This window comes from Neolamprologus multifasciatus, chromosome 13, assembly GCF_963576455.1.
Source record: "Neolamprologus multifasciatus chromosome 13, fNeoMul1.2, whole genome shotgun sequence".
In the NCBI taxonomy this organism is placed as follows: Eukaryota; Metazoa; Chordata; class Actinopteri; order Cichliformes; family Cichlidae; genus Neolamprologus; species Neolamprologus multifasciatus.
This window is the reverse complement of record NC_140451.1, coordinates 2,791,042-2,811,989: the sequence shown is the minus strand read 5'-3', so window position 1 is coordinate 2,811,989 and position 20,948 is coordinate 2,791,042. Positions and strand designations below refer to the sequence as shown.

Sequence of the window (20,948 nt, the reverse complement as noted above, 5' to 3'; positions counted from 1 at the left end):
TGGCACATTTCAGGAAAATCAAGGTAAAAACAACAACTTTTGAAAGAGGGCATTCAACTCGATTCAGTTTACTTCTATAGCATCAAATCACAACAACAGTCGCCTCAACACACTTAACCCTTTAAGACCCACCATAGAACCAAGGCCGCCAGAGCTTACTTTATATTTTTACATGCTGTAGTGCCATGCTGTTTTTGGGAGTATTTCAAGTTGCTATACATCAATACAACTGTTACAGCCCAGATTTTAATAATATGTCTGCATTAAGTCCATAGTAATTACATTAATTGCAAAAAAGTGCAATGAACTACAAAAAAATTGAAAATCGTTTTTGTTTTTTTTACATATATTTCTAGTTAGAGAAATTTAAGAGGCTTATCCCTCAAAACTTTAAATACAAAAAAGTTGCAAAAAATAGTTTCCCACCACAGGAAATTTATTTTGAGTGTCTTCATAGTTTTATTTTGGAGATACAGCAATTTTTATACACTGCAGGAAAAACAAAAAAACAATCCTATGATGCAAATTTGCAAAAAACAGCATCAAAATAAACTATTAGCAGTGCAATTCGAGTTCTAAGCATCACAGAAACTATTCAGAAAAGCATGACGTCAAACATGACTTAAAAGCCTATACTGGTGTTTTTATAAGTCCTACAAGTAAAAAACTTCAATTTCTGCGAAAATGACATCACTTCCGGTTTCGGGCAGGTCATGGCAGACATGCGATCGTTCGCGCTGACGTCTGTTTCAATGTGGGAAGTGTTATGAACAGCTGTTCTGATCAGCAAAGCGTGTTTCTGGAATATTATGTTTTTGTTGCTGCAAGTGCTTTTTATGCAGTTTTTGCAAAGCTATATGTGGAAGGAAACTGTGACCGAGGACAAGCTGATGGCATAAGATGTAAGTACAACTCCTCTGGTTTCATATGCAAAAAAAATTATTGCGCTAGCTCACGTGGTTCCGGTTCTACAGGGATTTAAAAATAGTTACGCAAAACGGAGCGTGCTGCTCCAACCGGCTGTAAAGGGTTAATATTAAATAGGAAAGAAGGATGAAAAGGTTAGGACCCTACAGCAGCCAGACAGCACGTGGGAGCATTTTGAGACACTGGGAAGGAAAAACCAGCAGCCACTGTGACTGGTTAGAGGTTCCCTGTCTTGTAACCATATCCAGGGCTTAAAGTGATCCAGAGAGTTTCATTCGGGGTTGGCTACGATCCAAACTCCACTTTAATCCCTCATCAGTCAGTACAGTCTTAAAATGTGCCAAATAGCAGTTTATGTTCTTAGTTTTCTGCTTTCTGTTGTCTGTTAATTATTTGTTATTATTATTATGTGTTTGACAGAAAGTCATAACAATAAATTAAATTAATCATTTATTAACATCAACTTAATTTGGAGCAATTTTATCAATACCCAAGAAACAAGAAGATCGTGTTACCTCATATCCACCCAGCTTGACAGTTACTGTGACGTCAATGGGGTGGTTGACCACACCCACGACAGATCGGACCAATGAAATGAAGAGAAGGGGAAACCAGATGATGCAGATCAAGAAGAAGATAATAAGTCCACCCATGCCATATTTCACTATCTTCTTTTTCTTCTGGCCTTTAGGCTGTGGGTATTTCTGAGGGCACAGAGATTGTTGTTACTAAAACAAATAGTTTCACATTTTCTTAACTTCTTAAAAATACAACTTATTGTCCTGCTGTCATTAACCACGAGTTAGAAAAAAGGGACAAAAACATGGCAGATCTCAGAGCTGCATTGCTGGTCCCACAATAAGCCAAACTGCTTATGAGGAGCCATCCAGTAAACTCAGAAACACCAAGGAGGTTCAGATAAGAATACTCTGAAACAACAGCACTAAATCATGTTTATTACAAAAACCTGTAATATAAAAAGACTCATTCGTGAGCATTTTTAATAAACTTTGACTTTGTTGCACTCTTTCATACCTTTTCTGTCTCACGGCTGCATTTAATGATGAAAATGTTGGCATAAATATCCTCCACACACATCCAGTTGGACAGAGACAATGTGGTATCGGTCCAAACCCAATCCATCACTGCTCGGAGCTCCACCAGGAACGGCACCAGGCGAAACCTACAAACACGCAGTCAGTTTAGACTCCTGACGCATTTCACATACACATATCACACTTGATCTCAAACATACATGAAGTACAGGGTGCGTCTTTTCTTTGCAAGAAGACTAATAATGTTAATCTGGATTTATGAAGAGGTTATGCTTCTCAGGGACGGGCCACATATGTTGGCTGTAGCTCGGGTATGTAGGGTTAATTGTTGTAAAGTAATGATTTTCTTCCTGTCGCTGCTTGCGGGGCATCATCTTCTCTTGTGGTGATTTTAATCTGACAGTTGAGCTCGAAACAACAGTGGGTCAAGGGGAAATGCCCCTTCCCTTTGGGTAGCACGGTAACGCTTTGACCTTTACTCAGGGACGTGATAGTTTACTTTTCCTGAACGGTGCGGTTGGATGGATAAGGCCACTGCAACCTTCAGGTGCAGCTGTTCTGCTTATCCTAGTAACTTATCCCAGCTGTCTCTAGCTGTAGTGTCTCCCTGTCATGGTCCCCACTCACACCTGTTCACTTAAATAGGTGACATGATGGTGGGTTGAGGTTTTGTCTTTCATACCTTGGCCAGTGGCGGTAATGACACTCCAGTGACGACTCACATGATTAATAGTGGACTTAAATAACTGGGAGTTTCTGTCAGATGTTTTAGAACTGAAGAAGCTCTTGGTCAAGAAGGGAAACATCTTCACAAATGTAAAAGAAGTCCACAAGCTTTCTTTGAAAGCACTCGAAACTACCACGAGTGACTAAGAACCTACAGATATCTGCAACACGCTGCACGGAGAGAACAAAGACAAACACAGAGACCAGTATCCACAGAGAAGCTCAGACTGTCTTTGTGTACGTACCCTTGGAAGAGAAACAGATTGAGGTGGTTGTATTTCTTGGTGAGGAAGTTGCCGAGGATACGAGTGGGGTAGCCACAGCGGATCTGATAAGCTGATAAGCCAAAGTAAATGCACTTGACAAAGTACCAGAGCTGTGCCACAAAGTTTTGGTTGAACATCCTAAGACAAGACGAGAGAAAGAACATAACGCTCAAACATGACACTCAGCTCATAAACCAGTTTACACAGTCAGGAAAACAGTTGGAAAGTGGAAAGTAATGACAATTGTTGACTTCAGAGAGTGACCGCACACATTTGACATTCATTGCCAAAGCAGCAGAGGAATATTGTAGTCTGGACAGGCGGCGCAGACAAAGTAGGTTTGCTATGATAACAGCTGCTGACAAAAGACCTTAAAAGCACCTGTGAAACAGTAACAATGTTACAGGGCACCGCGCAGCGATGGATGAAACTACACAGTCTGCATTATATCCGTGCTCGCCCAACAATGACTCAAAAAGCACAAACACAATGTTGACCATGATTTGAATTTGATTTAAAGAAGCGTGCAAAAAAGAAACATTTTGCATTTTGGGGGAAATTTGATGGGAATTTTTTCCATATCATTGTGAGACTTACATAACAATAATGCTAATTTAACAATCCCCAAAACCAAGAGTCAAACGACAAATAACAACAAATCCTAGTAATTCAAAATCTTAAAAAACACAATTAGGCTATTAAAAAATATCCAACTGACGATTCACTCTTTATGTCGAGGTGTTCAGGTTCTGTTTAGTCAGGACCCGTTTTACTGAAATCTCTGGTTACACGTCCAGTACCACAGCCAGGAGATATTATATTTCCCTGATGTGCATGCCAAATATCCTTGAGGATATGATGACCTCAAGTCTCTGATGCAGATATTGGAGTGTGAATTTTACATAGGAAGCACTTAAGCATGGAAACAAGCGCTCATGTGAACGAGGCTGTATGTATAAAGTGCTCAGGCTGAGTAGAAAAGCACTCTATAAGCACCGATCCATTCGATGTGTGTGATTGATCAGAAATAGAAGAATTATAAAATGACCATCAACTGCCTCAGTCTGGAGCTTCATGCAAGATCTTGGCTGAAGGAATGAGTCTGATTACAGTTGGGACTACAGCCATGAACATCATCACTAACACACTACGCTTGCAGTGTGTGTCCCGCCAGCTGTGTGAATATTGCCTTTATATTTGTCCCTAACATCACTGATGCCAAACCTCAGACTTTTACACAGTTCTTTTGTATTGGACGACCTCAGCATTAGCAAATGCACCAAATTGTCTAACACGAACACAGATACTTGTTTGCTCTGTCTGAGAGTCCTGGAGCATTTCCAGTGCTGTCCGTGCTCCATCCATGGAGAGAGTCTGAATCATTTTGAGGATTTTGTGCAGAGCAGCCCTCCAATGCTACGAAAGGCCCAACTACACTGGGAGCAGAATGACAGACTGCTGCCTTATTCCATGTAATGAACTCTCAGAGGATTTTTAGTGCCCAGCTGTCCCGCTGCTCTGACAGTGTGCATCAGCTAGTTTAAGCACGTTAACTCTGACATGCGCTCTCTTTCATTCGTCTCTGAAAAATGTGCTTGCAGAAGACAATGATTTCATGTCTTATATTTTTGGAAGCAGTGACACTGTACATGCCTAACGCTACTGGTTTGTTAATTGTAGGCAGCAACCCTTAACTGCTAGGCTTTGGTGCTGTGAATTGTGCCTGAGTCCAAATGAACTGCAACCAGGCCCAGCTCTCCACCTGTGCCATGACACACAGCAATCACACAAGTAAAGCAAAGGGATACACAAGTTTGTACGCCTTTAAAGTCACTCACTCCACAAATCTTAAGACAAAGAGAACAGCTGGGAACGGTCCAACAACATGACCCCAACTTTCACCTCAGCCTCTGTGACTGTCCCTGTCCGACCGCTGTCAGAAATAAGTAACCCTGATCAAACACGTGGGTAGCTGCTTTCTTAGATCTTATTTTCTAAGTTGTTCTTAATTTCTTGTAGAAATCAACGGGAAAACCATCTGGTGTCACTGTTTCAGATTCCATACCTCACTTCCTGTTTCTTCCAATCATTTTCTTTGAGGCTCTTTTTTTAATACTTTGTCTAAAAGTCTCTTTTTTTTAGTACTTTTTAGTTTTAGAAACATAACTTGTATTTCCCATTAAAAAGTCTTGAGATGTTTCCCACTGCAGGGTGGTAACCTCAGAGCAGAGAGTCTGGGTGTGAATCTGCTGGCACACAGGTGGATGATATCCAGTCTTCTCTGGATGAGCTCATGTAAACTCAGGCCTCAGTTTCTTGCTCTTGGCTGACAGGAGGCGTCTGTGTGGTCTTCTGCTGCAGCCGCTTCACAGTTTAACATGTTGTGTATTCAGAGATGCTCTGCAGTATTGCTGTTGTAACAATCGCCTTTTTGCATTGCTGCTAGCTTCCCATGAGCTTGAAGCAGTGAATGGTTCTTCTATAGAGCTCCTCCACTCAAACTGAACACTCAAAGCACTTTTCACTGCAAACCTTATTCCCACATAAGGCTCGTAGTGCTTCTAGGCCTAAGCACCTCACACTTCAATGGATGCATTGGGACAACTCGGGGTTTTGCACCGAGGACACACTGACATGCAGAGTGCAGCAGTCACAGGGTCAGTAATTTGATCCCTGACTGGTCGATGTTTGCTTTGAAGATAAATGGGCGATGGTTATGTCTGGGTATATTAATCGAGTCAAGGAGGCCATTTATGTAAACAGAGAAAGATCCTCTCTGAATGAAGGAGGGTACAACTGTCACCATCTTATAAGGCAGCATTCCCCAACTCTCTGTGAATATTACAATCTACATATTAACGACCATAAATAATGACCTCACGGCCTGTTGTTAGTCACTTTGGGTCATTGTGCAAATGTACAGTTTATAAGGTTGGAGAAGCTCGAAGGCAGTCGAGCCTCAAACTGTCACTGAGAACAGTCCAGATGAACAGAATCAACTTTGTAAGACTCAGCAGATCATCTTCACCATGTCTACACACCTAAACGCATGTAGCTGCAGCGTGTGCATGGAAACGGCTGATTATATATTTGTGTTAATAAACAGTTCAGCAGGTGCAGCTAATTAAAGTACGCACTTGTTAGAGGCTGCTCAACAATTATCCATTACTGCTCCAAGAGGGAGTTTTTGTTAAAGCAGAGGACACTTCCTACTTCTACTAACGAAACACAAACATCTGAATCATTAATAAAAGAGGATTCATGATGCTCTTCAGATATATGCATATTGTATAGTTAAATATAAATGAATATAGGTGTTAATATATCAAAGAGGACAAAATGTTAAACCTTTGTTGACATATACTTATTGTTTACATTTTTACTACTTTATATAGAGAAAATACTGGGACTCAGATCATTATCGATGTCATAATTTATCACAAATAATACAGGAAATGCAGGACGTAAGCTGACATCACCTTTCAGTGACCGCGGGCAGGATAAAGAACATCCAAAGATGAATCCCAAACACAAGGATCACCTGGAGAGAAAAAACAACAGGATAGCAAAAATATACAAAACAAGAAATGTCATTAAAATAATAAAATAGTTAGAATTGTGAAAAACACAACAGAGAGATGTTCTACAAACGAGGAGCTCCACAGATGCCATCCTAACAAATATTACAGAAAAATGACCTAAGAAGAAAACATCATTTCTAACTTTCCTACGACTGATTTTAGGATTTCAAAGATTCAAATTAAGCCATTTTTATGTAAAAGAGTCTTTCAACAAACATGAGACCGGACAGAAAACATATGACACGATCAAGTTCAGGAATTAGCACAAAAACTGAAAATCATACCCAATTGTAAAATTGTCTAATCTCCCATTCAACATCAGCTTCTGGTGCACGTGCAGGTAGACACTGATTGACCTGCTGATCCCTCCCTGACTGCCCTGACCACTGTGCACTCTTCATTTCAGACTCTGAGAGCAAAGACAAACTTCTATTTCAAACCTACCTTGAATTATTGTTTTGGGTCATGAGAGCTGGATCGCTGCATACGACCCAGAGTCCACAACTTCCAAGCGTTTGGAAGCATGGAAACTAAGACTAGGAGCAAACGTGTCATTTTTTCCAGCATTCCCTAATGGGAATTGGTTTAACGTGGAATTTTACTATAACAGTCATGAAGCCTCTGGGAGAAAGCGAGCTGTCAGGTGCTGATCCGTTCTCCTGTGGCGTGTGAGGGTTTGTGTGCTGTGGTTAACTCTCCAGCGTGGGCGTGGTCACTGAAAGGTTCAACCTGGCACATCTTAATCTCAACAGTGCAAGTTTGATCTAAAGCTAGTTCTGTTTTTGCTGTAGCCTCCGCTGCCTCATGTAGGGATACAAGTGAAGAGGGAGAGCACGATATTTAACTTGTTTCCTGTCATAAATCCTTCTGTGGTGCAGTTGTAAGAGAACAATCGATGAAGATGAGATGAAGCATTTAACACCCTGCTTGGACACTTCGATAATATAGTAACGCCCTTCGTCCTGCCACAGTTACTGCAGTTACCCCTGACTGGGTCAGTCTGTGATGATGTTCTAGTTTTCCACAATCTACACAAGTTTTTTGGGTTATATCCTCATGATTGAGCAGATAAAGGCAGATCCTCTAAGCATAGCCACAGACCTCCCTGTGGGGCTTTTGGCTCTCCACCCCTCCTCTATGATGCCACTCTGAAGCACTAGTACAGGAGGATACAGGCAGCGTCTAAGGAGTGAACTAAAAATAGCACCCTACTGAAAATGCTCCTCAGCTGCAAGAGAGGATGACTCTGAATGGGAGAAAGATCACATTTAAACCATCCATCCAATCGCTTCCGCTTATCCTTTTCAGGGTCGCGGGGGGCACTGGAGCCTATCCCAGCTGTCATAGGGCGAGAGGCGGGGTACACCCTGGACAGGTCGCCAGTCTGTCACAGGGCCAACACACACAGACAGACAATCGCACATTCACACCTAGTGGCAATTTGGATTATCCAATTAACCTATCCCCACAAGCTGCATGTCTTTGGACGGTGGGAGGAAGCCGGAGTACCCGGAGGGAACCCACGCAAACACGGGGAGAACATGCAAACTCCACACAGAAAGACCACCAAATTCCACCACCAAGTTCAATTCCACCAAACAGAAAAATGGTGGAATTGAACTCAGGACCTTCTTGCTGTGCGGCAACAGTGCTAACCACCGTGCTGCCGCATTTAAATCAGTTTTATTCAAATAGTTTCTTGTTTTTTGTGGACTGTTCCTCTGAACTGTGGATCACCCGTGAAGCTCTGAATATATGTGAATAATTAATGATGAGACTTTTATGATGTGAACAAACCTGGAAGATGAGTTTTCCCGTGACAGCCTTGCGCAGGTACAGAGCTCTGTCAATGATCATAGTGCTGAACTGGATGAGCAGCATCACCAGAAACGCTTCCGGCACCTGGTCTTCTGACAGCGTGGACGCTATATCAGCTGCTGCACTGTGTTTCTGAAACAAGACAAAAGCAATAAGAAGGCTTTTCTCTTTTACTTGATTTAAAGATTATCTTCCAAACATGACATCTACTTTTATAGTTAAGACATTTACTATTATTCAGCTTTACTCAGTGTCAACAACGTGTTTGATTACAAAAAGTCTTACAATGTCTGGTGTTGATGAAACTGAAGCATTGTTACAAATAAATGGTTTGGATTAATAAAGGAAAAAAAAGACAAATATAAAAACTTACCACAAATAATAACTAAACTTGTTAAAACACAATTTACTTACATACCTTTGGACACCATGACAACAAACTAAAGACTGTTGTTAAATGTTAGGATCAACGTTAGGAACAATGAGGCACACAGAGGGCGCTGGCAAACAAAAGCAGTTAGTCGGCCTATTCAGTTCCAGCTGTGTGCAGATGTTTGGGGTTTGTAATTATTAGTCTTTTATTTATCCAGGTAAACATCTCACTGAGGTTAAAAGTCTCACTTCCAAAACAGACCTGGCATCAGAAACACTTGATTCAGGTCAAATGTTATCTTTTTGATCTCTTTGTAGTTTTCGTTTCTGTATATTACCGTTAGTCACACAATGACGAGCTCGTGTCTCACCCCAAAAGCCCAAAAGCCAAAGACGATGATGATGAAATCAATGACGTCGGTCAGGAACATGAGTGCATAGACGTCGGTGGCCGCCCGGTACTCAGAGTGCAGAATATCCCTGACGAAACCCTGAGCTGGCCTGTAAACACTCTGAATCCTGCAGAGAAATCAGCTCGCATTAAGTCACTGCACCTTTAAACATGACCTTTTCATTAACCCAAGAAGCACAATGATACATTTTCTTAAGAGATCATCAGGAGCAGCTTTCATTTTGGACTTACCCATAAATGAAGACACGTTTTATCTTGTGTCCCACATCCCGTATTCTCTTACTGGCTGCTTCTCTCTTCCTGCCTTTTTGATTCGTCGTCATCGTTTCTTTACTGGAGTCAACAGTCTCAGCTCCACTGGACTCCACTGGAAAAGTCAAAACCAGAGATTTAACTACAATCAGCACAACAGAAAGGGGGGATTATATTTTAGAAGATGCAACATTTGTCTTTTTGTTTACTTGACACATTAACCCAGCAGTAAAAACCAGAGTGAGCCTTAAATCACAGACATGGAGAGGGGAGTGGCCATCGGTGGAACACCCACAGTGGGCTGTTTCTGTACTGATGTCAATGCCAGAGGAGGTTTTTATGCATCATATGCCACTTTACATGCTCTGACACTTTTGGCTGTGTTGTTCCTAAACATTCCCAACTTTACAGTTATACCACTTCCAGCTTAACTGTTAAATATATTATATGACGATACGATGCTTTGATTATAAAAGCTGATCTAGTGCGCTTGGGCAGGTGCTTTCAGGTTCACCAGAGAACACTAAAGGTTGGAGGAGGATGTTGGGAAATAAGTGGACGGGTGTTCAGGTGATTTTCCATCTTATTGTGAGGGAAATCCAGGTCTGTAGGAAGCACAAGATGAGGTCATCTGGTCTGTTCGGGATCATAAAGGAAAGGTTCAAACAATGCAGCATCATTTTAACCACTGTTGGTGGCAAGAAAAACCATCCATCCAGTTTCTCCCACTGATCTACTACAGGGCTACAGAAAGGCTGGGACACTGTGGACAGGCCGCCACAGAGAAACACACTCGTGCTCACATTCACACTTACAGACAATTTTAGAAACGAGAAGAATATGCATGTCTTTGGATTGTTGGAGTCCCTGGAGAGAAGCTGCAAACACACTGGGGAAATATGCAAGCTACACATAGAGGAACCCCCACCGGCCTGTGAGGTGAGAGTGTGAACCACTGCACCACAAAGACTGCAGAGTTCAGTGATGTCGTTTTGTCCTCTGGCTCAGATTCACTACGGCAGCAAGGACGTTTTAGATTCAACACTTCAAATGGAAACTCGACTGGGTTCACAATGATCGGTGTCTTGGACCGGTGACAGTGAAGGACAGAAAAGAACTGAATCAAAGCTAAGTTTAATACATTTAATCCAACTAGGCAACCAAAAGCATGAGAGATGTCAAATAAAAGAGGTAAAATAGGAGGAAACACACACTGGGATGACTAAGGTGGAAAAAACGGTCTTTAGTCTCATTCTGCTTCATTTAATTTCAATCCATTAAATTTACTAATGACTTTAATGAGGTCATTTATTGACGGCTTCCTTCACAGACACATAATTACTGGTGATAACGTGTTCTATATTTGGCACAGTGGAACCACAACGGAGTTGGGTTGCTTTAGTTTTACTTTGAAGGATGTTTCCCCCTTAATAATAAACACCTTTATTTAGAAACTGACTGGATTTATTTGTTATCTTTGTCTAATAGTTAAATCTGTTTAATGATCTGAAACATTGAAGTGAGACATCACTTCCTGATGGAGGGGGGGGCACTTTTTCACACCACTGTATTTAGAAAACGTGTCTCTGTGCTAAAGGCAGATTATGGCTATCTCAGCTGTCATAGGACGCGAGGCGGGGTACACCGTGGACAGGTCGGCGGTCTGTGGCAGGGCGAACTCTCACATTCACACCTGTGGACAATTTTCAGTTTCCAGTTAACCCGTCCCCACTAACTGCAGCTCTTTGGACCAAATCACAACAAGCCCAAGGTACTTTATATTTTAAAGTAAAGCCCCCACAATAATACACAGAAACCTGTATCATCACAGTCTACATATAATGAACCTACAAACCTTCACCCTGCTGCTGTTTAGGAGTTTTTATTTTCCTGCGGAACCTGATGCTGCTTCTTTTCTTTGGGACTTCTTCTGTTACGTCCTCATCGTCTCCTTCCCTCTTGTCCGGCTGGATACTCTTCACCCGAGGCAGCATTTCTTCTGCTGGTGTATCTGGTGACCCAGTGGGTGTTGATTCAGTGGGCTGTATGGTAGAGAGGTCAGAGCTGGTACTCGGTTCCACGTAGTTCTCATCATCCTGTGTTGATAAATGAGCGATTTAATACATTTGGACTTAATTCCAGATCATTATACAATAAACTCACCCACTTCATTAGGTACACCTCTTCAACACATATGCTAAACAACCATGCCAGCTTCCAAGTCACTTAAATGAAGGTCGTCTTGCCGCGTGATCGACTGATTAGATTAGATTAGATAGATAATCCCACAGCAGCAAACTAATTTTAGGGATGTAGACTTGGTCAAGATAACCTGCAAGAAAGTTCATTTAAGTGAGGTGGAAGGTGGCGTGGTTGTGGGTGCGAGACGGGCCAGTCTGAGTATTTCTGAAACCTCTGATCTGCACTCGTGGCCTCTCAGTACCAACCTGCCCATCACTCAAACCCCACAGCCTGCCTGTTGCTACCCATCTTCTAAAGGCTGCTTCCAGCAGGATAATGTCGCAAAATTCATTAATCTCAGACTGATTTCTTGAAAACGACGATGAGTTCACTGTAATCAGATCCAACCAGTGTTGGTCAAGTTACTTGAAAAAAGTAATCAGTAACTAATTACTGATTACTTCCCCAAAAAAGTAATCCAGTTACTTTACTGATTACTTATTTTCAAAAGTAATTAATTACTTAGTTACTTAGTTACTTTTTAAAAACACGATTTACAACCTGAATAGGTGATAAAGTGATAGATCTTTCAGCCCAATTCTACTTTTTCTGCATAATCATCATACAAAATGTAATCAAATGGAAAAGTCTCTTTTTAAAACTTGTTTTATTAGTTTTAATCTTTTAACTTTAAGCATCAAGCAAACATTTAATTATCTGCAACATTCTCTGACTGGAAGAAATTTGTTTAACATTTAAACCTATTTTCTGCACATTCCAGCACATAAAATAAAATATTTTGTTGTGTGTTTAGTTTTCTTCCCACGCACAACGGACACTAATGTTTTTGTCACTTTTTATGGAATCAAACTCAAAGTAAGGTCAGTACTTCCACGCTTTAAACGCTGCACGCTCATACTCTCTCTGCACTCGATATATGATCCATTGTTGATCTGCACACAGCTGTTGTCACGAACGTCGCACTCGCTTACGTCACTGTCATGAGACATTCTCGCAAAAAAATCACGGTTTTAGTAACGCAGTAACGCAGCGTTCCTACGGGAAAGTAACGGTAATCTAATTACTGTTTTTGCAATAGTAATCCCTTACTTTACTCGTTACTTGAAAAAAGTAATCAGATTACAGTAACGCGTTACAAATAACGCGTTACTGCCATCTCTGGATCCAACAGCCTCCATCACCGTGATGACTCTGATGCAGGTCCAACCCGTTCTAGCAAAGTGTCACTAATGAAATGGCAGGTGACTGTAAATGTGCTGATTGTGTTACATCATCCTGCAGCTTTTAATGAATGTCCCAAAACATCCTTTTAAAAACAGCCCAGTAACCGATACCAAACAACATCTCATATTCACACCAACCTTTTTAATTTGGCTGATTTCAGTTATTTCCAGGTTTTCCAGCGTGGAGGCTGTACTAACTCTGTCATCCTCTCTCTCTTCTTTTGGTCTTTTTGCCTTTTGCTTTCCATCTTCATCTCCTTCTCTAGTTTTAACTCCAACATTAAACGTCTCTGGAGAAGCGCTGTGATCCTCCATGGGGCCTTCATGGTCCCACAGGCCATACCGCTGTGTGCACACAAACAGGCAAACCAAATTACAAAGAACTGTCTGAACACTCATCGTGGAGGACACACACACGGGCCTACTGAAATCAACTCTGCAGGTCATCGAGCCGAAATCAGTGGTGGACTTACCATCAGCAGGGATCTGTGGAAAAACAGAGCCAGCAACTGAAGAAGATCATATCTGATGTAGTTGTCAGTCTTTTCCAGGCCAAGGATGCGAGGTGGGAAGAAAGGCTTATCAAGGGTCATCTCGAAACTACTGTTCCAAGGAAAAAATCCAAACTGGAAAAAGTATTTCACCACTACCATCACCTGAAAAGAAGCAGAGAAGCCAGCGGTCAAACCAGAAAAGAGCCCCGACCCGCCGCCCTCTGTTACAGAAGTCATATACAGATGAGCCAACGTTCGATTGGCTGCTTCAAATGTATGCTGAAAATCATAAAACACAAGATATTAGTCTGAATGATTTGGACAAATTAAGTTTACTGGATACAAGTACAGCTGCATCCAGCTGACTCTACACTCCACAGAGGTGTGGACTAGGGTGGGTTTAATCATTGATTCATCGTTTAAATCGATTCTGGCTCGGATGACGTGATATCGATTCATTAAAATCCTGAATCGATTTTTTAATATAAATGTATTTTGCAGAATTCCAGAATCTCAGGTGAAACCTCACAAAATTTTGACAACCACCAAACATTTAAAACAGTAAATGAGAGCAGGTACAGGCTTCTGCACAAAGACGTAAACACAAAGCTCAACCTGCAGATCAGAATCAGAGAGATGTCGCCTTTCTCACCGACGGCACGGACACGGTCGGGGCTGAAAGCCGACAGCTCGCTGATTCTGATGTTTGGGCGGGTCGAGCTTTGTGTTCACGCCCTTTTTGCGCTGATTCTAAAGCTGTTAGTTTGATGTCTCTCCAAACAATATTGACTGAACCAGCAGCAAAAGAAGATCCAAACTACGCTTCACATAAACATCGTCATGAACTCACTCTGACTTTTACTGTTTTGCTTCCACCAGGATAAAATCACACTTCATGCACAGCTCTCTCTCTCTCTCTCTCTGTACTTCAAGAACAGTTTCCCATCTATCCCCGAAATCTGTTTTCTGCATTATTCGCTTGCTTGTTACTCACAAGTCTACCGTTCTTACAGGCTGTCGGCCGATGTTTTTTTTCCTTTTACTTACTTCCAAAAAGAAAACGTAATTTCTGTCGTTCAACAGGCTTCTGAACAAATGTAAACTTTTTAAAATTATACAAAATGCAAAACGCCGTGTCTCTAATAAAACCTCTGTAACTTCATAAGTAATGTTCATAAGTTGATTAATGGTTTTCTTTCATTTTTGATGTACTGCAGAATATTTTTATAAAACCCAGAACAGGAAAATCAGCTTCATGTTTTTCCGTGTTTATCTTCAGCTACTTTGACACAAAGGCATCTGCTGTGACGCTCACACCTTTGATAAAGTCTGTAAAGTGTCAGCTTCCTTTTTATAGATACAAAAATATGTAAATGTGCTGATCTGAATTATAATATTTCTGACTGTCAAAATTTCCCAGATTCAAATTGAATCGAATCGAATTGAATCGTGGATCGAATCGATTCTAGAAATCAATGACGATACCCAGCGCGAGTGTGGACAGAGGCACTCATGACACTGAGCAACATAGAAAGATATTTATGGATGAACTGAAATTAGCCACACGATGAAAACAACATTTCTCTGTTCTTACCTCTGTGTAGATTATCGCAGTCATCCAAAACTTTTTGGTTGGTCTTGGTACAGACAGCATAGCCCACAGGAACACCAGTATGGGCAGGACCAGTGATATGACCGAGGCACTGACCACATTATTCAACACTATGATGAAATAGCAGACCAGCTCAGAGTTGGCTGACAGCAGGTTGTACATGGCAAACAGCATCTTCAGCAGACGGTTCTGGCTGGAGAAAAACTCTCTGCTCTGTTCCAACTCCTCGATCAAAAACTGCCTGCAGAGACACGAGGCTGGTCAGCACCACACATGTGCACTTTTTTATTTATTCACACGAATACAGCAGGTGAAAAAGAAAGAAAGAGGGAATGGGAGAGAACACACTGAAACATGCTAGAATTGGGCTACTTAGGAGATGTTTTTTGGCACACTGCTAGTTTACAGTACAATCACTGCCTGTGACTGTCGCTAACTTCTTGACTCAGCATCTACCTGTCTCCCAGCAGCTCGCTGGCTGTTCTGGAGTGTCTGCCTTGCTGCTGGTTGGGTAAGTCTGGGATCAGTCCCGTACTGCTGGATGGCGGTGTTAGGATATTCCCACTGCTGTTGACACTTAGCTTGGGAGTGCACTGGTTTATGCTATCCTCCAGGCACCTGAGACACACGCAACAGAAATAGAGGACAAAAAGTGGATTAATCTACAGAATTAAATCAACATCAACTATTTAAATCCTCTGGTGACCTTCCTTTTACCACTTGGATGAAACTAATCCACTGTTCATCACTAGAGCCTCAGAATATAGAATATAAATGCTAGAAAACAGTCACATGAACCAAGCAGAGAAGATAGAATTATGCAGTCCGTTTTATGGCAAGCACAAAGAGTGTTGAAGTAGGACAGTTCCATACATTAAGAGGAATTTCTGCCTTGGATAATACATTTATTATGGGTGAAAATGGTAGTTTTTGAGGTCATGATGACTTTAACCTTTGACATCCTACTTCTATTCATTTTATCCCCCAGTCAAAATAAACATTTATGCCAAAATTGAAGTAATTCCTTTAGGTGCTCCTGAGAAACTATGTTCATGCAGAGGACAACTTGAAAACTGACGCCACTCCCCTCCACGCCCAGAGGGATAAAAGCTACATCAAGTCAAATCCACAGGAAGCATCAATGACCCTGCAAACCTGTACCTGGTAGAAGTTTCTGCATCGGTGTCGTCCAAACACGTCTCCAGGGTGCAGCTTTCACTGCCCTGAGATTCCCGATCATCTCTGGTGCTGCCATGCTGTCATCAGAGTCACACAGACTGTAGTTAGTGTTAGTTTCTATGTGTTTGTACGTGCATGCATGCATATGTACCATCCGTGTGCGTGTGCGTGCATGTGCACTTGCTTGTGCATACTGCACACTCTGTTGTGTTTACCTGCTGAATCTTTTGGATGATGAAGTAGCGCTCATTGCACAAAACAGTAGAAATCTCTCTGTACTGTTTAGTCAGTAAATTAAGCCACTCAGTGAGTCCATCAACCATCGCCAGCACGATCGCCCCCAAGAAACGCAGAATATCCAAGATCCTCTGCACCGTCTCACCACGACCTGCACAGGTAAAGACAGACAAAGTATGATGTGAAGCCACACTGAAAAAGATTCTTATATAATTAATGCAGATTATATCAGGGCCTCAGGACTTTCCCTGAGCTTTGATTTATGGTGTTCAGTATTCCAGTCTTTGGGTTAATGATGTCATTCTGTGACTCGGTGGTTCCTCTGGTGTTCCTTCCTAATCTAGTTCAGCCTGCATTTCCCTGCATGCATTCTCGTAAAGTAAAACACAGAAAGAAAGCCATCTGATAGTACACAAAACTACACAAACTGGACACAAACTACATACATGAATGATGGAACCCTTTGCAAATGGTCAAGAGCAGAACAGCAGGGACTACGTGAACCTACCAGACTCTTGTTCCTTTGACTCCCCATCCTGAACGACGGGTTCCTCGTAATCATCATCCCCAGAGCCTAGACAAAATCAAATACACAAAGACTGTAAATATCTGCATTAGTATAGTATATCTGTATAATTCGACCTTTTAATACCAATAAGTCTGACCACTTTTTGGTTTTTGCACGTCTTCAGAAGGAAAGAAAATTGTTTTGATAACAGCATGTGCCGCTTTGTATTTCACTGCTTCTCTTCACATGTTGTCAAAGACCAGATATAATAACCCACTGCTGACTGAGACTTTTTCATTTCTGTTGCAAACATTGTCAAATCGCCATCATGTCAGATCTGTAGTGACTGTTTGGATCAGTGTCGTGCTGATAAATGAAGGTGTTGCCAATAAGATGATAGTGTATGGTGGATTTTTCTGCATACATGAATGAGTCGATTGTGGGCGCCGGTTTAGCTCAGTGTGCTGAGCAGGCGACCACATGCCGTACGGCTGAGAGTGCAGGTTGCAGGTTCTTCTTTTGTCATTTTAACCAAGACATGCCAACTTTTAGCAAACAGCTCGAATCACTTTGTTGGTCCAAAAATACAATTTTATGTCCGTCAAACTGCCGTCTTTGACATTTTTTGTTGATTCAACTAAAGAAATAAAACGACGTATTTTGTGACACAAAATTGTTATGTGTAGAGACAACGCTGGTTTGACCATCGAGTTCAAAAACAAACACACACATATTTCTCTTTTTTGTTTGTTTTTGTTTTTCAAAAACAAACAAAACAAAACAAACATTGATCAGATACAATGGCTGGACTGAAAAGGAGTGAAAATGAATCATCTTCAGAAACCCAAACCTGCTGCTCAAGAACACTTAAAAAAATGAGAAAAACATGCAGAGATGTGATGTGGCACCAGGCTTTTAGACCTTACTGGAATGTTTTGGACGTTGACTTTGTTTATTTCAGGTCTATGGAACACGTGTGTCATGTATGTTCAACCACCAGGTAACCTGACATCAGTTTAATTTGCAGCTCATTTTAATTAATGCAACATGATGTAAATGTGATAATTGATGTGAAGGCTGACTTAACACAGTATTGACCTCTAAACCTCTATGGGTGGAAAACCTGAAAACCTGAAATATACTATATATATTGTTATAAATAGTATAAAATCTTTAGCTTTTATTATTTTAGTTTTTTGTCACATAACTAGTTTTCTACCACTTGTTGTGAAAACAAGTGAAAGTGTTCCCTTTAGTGTGTTTGTTGGGCAGCGTAGATAATGTCACTACAGATAAGAATATGGCCCATATGGTTTTCACTGCATAGCCAAGAAAACAGTCCTCATGAACTGGAAAAATAAAAATAATCTTAATTCTAACCAATATAGAAATTATCTATTAGATTACATCAGTCTTGATACAGCCTCTGCCACCACATCAGATCAATCGCTCTGGGCTCCTTTGATCAGCTCCATCACCTAGTGGGGGTGGGGGGGGTCATAGTTTGGTCCCACCTTCGCTGTTGTGATTGGTGTGGGGGTAGGGTCAGGCTTAGGGCATCGGGGGGTTCCCCAGGAGCATCTTCCTTGGAGGGCTCAACCCGGGGTAGCGGCCATGGCCTATTAAGGGCTCTGTTGGCTCTTAGGTGACGGTTTCCTCGTGGCTGCCTGCAGCGGGGCTAGGGGAGGGTCTGTGCTGACGGACGGGGGTTACTGACCTGGTAGCCTGGCTGCCCCTGGGTGGGTCCGGGACGGGTGTGGGGTTCTGGGGGTGCTCCGGCTCTGGGCAGGGGCCCTGGCCGGGCCTCGGGGGCTTGGGTCCTGGTTGGTGTGTTGCTGGGGTTGTGGGCGGGTGGGTATATGGGGGCCCAGCCCTGGCGCAGGGTGCCGCCAGTGCATAGAGCCACCTGGGGGGCTTTTCGACTGGTGGGGGAGGCTGTTACATCTAGCAGGAGGTCTCCTCTCTTCAGGAACTCACTCTGCAGGAGTGAGTTCACATTACTCACACTCTCATAACACATACATATAGGATCTTGGGGGTGGGCACGCTACACGGACTCCAAAGACCATCAGGGTGTACACCTCACCCCTGGCGTCGTTGCCCACCTCTCAATTTTAAATACACGTAGACATTGAGGGCTATCAGGAGGGGCTATGTGCTTACCTGCTGCTCTCTGGCAGGTAGCTCCATGCCCTCCTGGGTTTTAAATGCACCTTAGAACACACATACATCAACACTACAATGAGCGGGTGGAGGGAGGTTTGGAGTCTTCACACACCCCCGTTCTCTGTGACCTGCTGGAGCGGGGGGGCTAGGAGGAGGAGTTGGCCGTCCGACTGGGGTCTGGAATGTGGGGCCTCCCTGCTGCTGCGGAGTCGGGGCGGTCTGCTTCTCCCCACCGCAGGGAAAAGGGTAACACCACCTGGGTCTGGGTGCAGTTTCCCCCTCCAGGGGCAAGGGTACCTAGACCCGGTTCGTAGAGTACGCTTGGGGAGTGTGATTGTGTGTACAGCGTCTCTTTATGTCTGTCTCCACGTTGGTTGAGTGTGGAGTAAGTGCATATGAGAGCATGAGGGTGGGAATGGATGTTTGTAGGTTGGGCATCAGACGCCACCTCTCTGAGGACATCTCAGGCCCTCCAAGGTATGGAGGCCTATCTCCCCCCACCACTTCCCCTGCCAGTGGCAGACGCCCTCAGGCATCGGTGCGTTGGTGGTTCTTTGTGTCCGGGGGTGGACGTCCAGGTACACACTGGCTCACTCCTTGGTGGCTGCTTATCGGGGCCTGGAGCCTGGGGCTCACTCGGGCCACTTCGGGGGTGGGGTGCCCCCGGCATCTCGGCCTGGGGCTTGGTCACTCAGGCACAGCTGGCTTCTGCTCCGTGGCTGCTGAGTGACCCCTCATCTGGGACTCTCCTCAGCTCTTTCTGGGACAGTGGCGCAGCTGCCCCTCTGTTGGTCTTCCTTGGTCTCTTGTGTTCTGGGGGCCTCTGGATGTCTGGAGTCTTGATCTCCTCCATACCTGCTTCATGCCCTGGAGGACGGGGCTGTGGCCCCCCCACACCCTCTAACAGATCATTACATGAAGGAACCTTTTAAAAACAAGCGCGTCCATGCTCACAGGTGTACACACGGGTGCTCACACACACAAACGACACCCTTTTTGGCTCCTACCTCAAAGCACACTGTGTGCTGTCGATCTTACGTGCTGCACAATAATGTTTAATATTTAGTATTTACTGTTATATTCACATATATCATCGTGATGTTGTTTATTGTATTGCTCTCGTTTTCTTCTGCTTGTTTTCTTTTTTCTTTCTCAACAGGTGATCCAGGTGATTGATAGATGGATTTTTTTCTGCTTATTTTGTTGGTTTTTGTTTTTTGCCCTTTATCCTCGTCCCTTTTCTCCGCTGTTTTTCTTTCTCCCTTTTCTTTTCCCCAGTCAAGTCTGTCCCGTATTTAGCAAGTGGAAATAAAATAAAATAAACCATAAAATAAACCGTAATAAACCATTACGGCAAGTCTGGGATGGTCCATTTGGTAAATTAATCCGTTGGGAATCTTTCTTCGCCTTTAGACAATAATTCTGATGCAAAAGAGCCAAACGGGACAGGCAAAAATAAAGAAAAGACTACAAAAAAATGCATATAACAATTAGTGTAGCTGTGGTTTGGTGGAATATATTGACCCATTAAAGATGCAATAATATATATATAAAAATAAATAAATTAAAAAAAAAAAAGAAAACAAGTGAAAGTTGCTATAGGCCCCTTGGAGGTATGTTTTACTTTTGTTTATATATTTAATGAGTCATTACAAAAATTAAAAAAATAATTTCAATTAAGCTAAAGTGGACTAATTAACAGGCTGAGTGGGAAAAGCAATTCCAGCTCATTTGAAATGACCGAGCACTTTACTTTCTCCCTGGGAGAGCCCAGCCTTCTTCACAGAGTCATCGTCACTACATTTGGTGCCACGGCTGAAGGCATGGATGAAGGTGGATTGCTAAATCAACAGCTTTGCTTTAACAACGTCAGCATAACCACTGACGGAGCGTCCTCGTGATCAAGACCCTGAGATAC

General features: G+C 42.6%; 1 protein-coding gene across 2 annotated transcripts in view; it reads right to left on the bottom strand.

Moving 5' to 3' along the window:
* piezo1 (piezo type mechanosensitive ion channel component 1 (Er blood group)) overlaps window positions 1-20,948 on the bottom strand; it is a 97,980-nt gene that overhangs the window by 7,420 nt on the left and 69,612 nt on the right. Inside the window, exons 33-47 of one of the 2 annotated variants that reach the window (XM_085182169.1) lie at window positions 16,865-16,930; window positions 16,335-16,507; window positions 16,102-16,196; window positions 15,397-15,558; window positions 14,923-15,181; window positions 13,308-13,490; window positions 12,973-13,179; window positions 11,271-11,505; window positions 9,389-9,524; window positions 9,117-9,264; window positions 8,353-8,505; window positions 6,454-6,515; window positions 2,954-3,112; window positions 1,963-2,110; window positions 1,443-1,631 (exon numbers count right to left, since the gene is read on the bottom strand). In XM_085182169.1, the coding sequence (XP_085038295.1) occupies window positions 1,443-1,631; window positions 1,963-2,110; window positions 2,954-3,112; window positions 6,454-6,515; window positions 8,353-8,505; window positions 9,117-9,264; window positions 9,389-9,524; window positions 11,271-11,505; window positions 12,973-13,179; window positions 13,308-13,490; window positions 14,923-15,181; window positions 15,397-15,558; window positions 16,102-16,196; window positions 16,335-16,507; window positions 16,865-16,930 (2,375 nt within the window). Of the gene's footprint in view, window positions 1-1,442; window positions 1,632-1,962; window positions 2,111-2,953; window positions 3,113-6,453; window positions 6,516-8,352; window positions 8,506-9,116; window positions 9,265-9,388; window positions 9,525-11,264; window positions 11,506-12,972; window positions 13,180-13,307; window positions 13,491-14,922; window positions 15,182-15,396; window positions 15,559-16,101; window positions 16,197-16,334; window positions 16,508-16,864; window positions 16,931-20,948 lie in introns of both variants that reach the window. The other variant, XM_085182168.1, reaches the window with a different exon arrangement.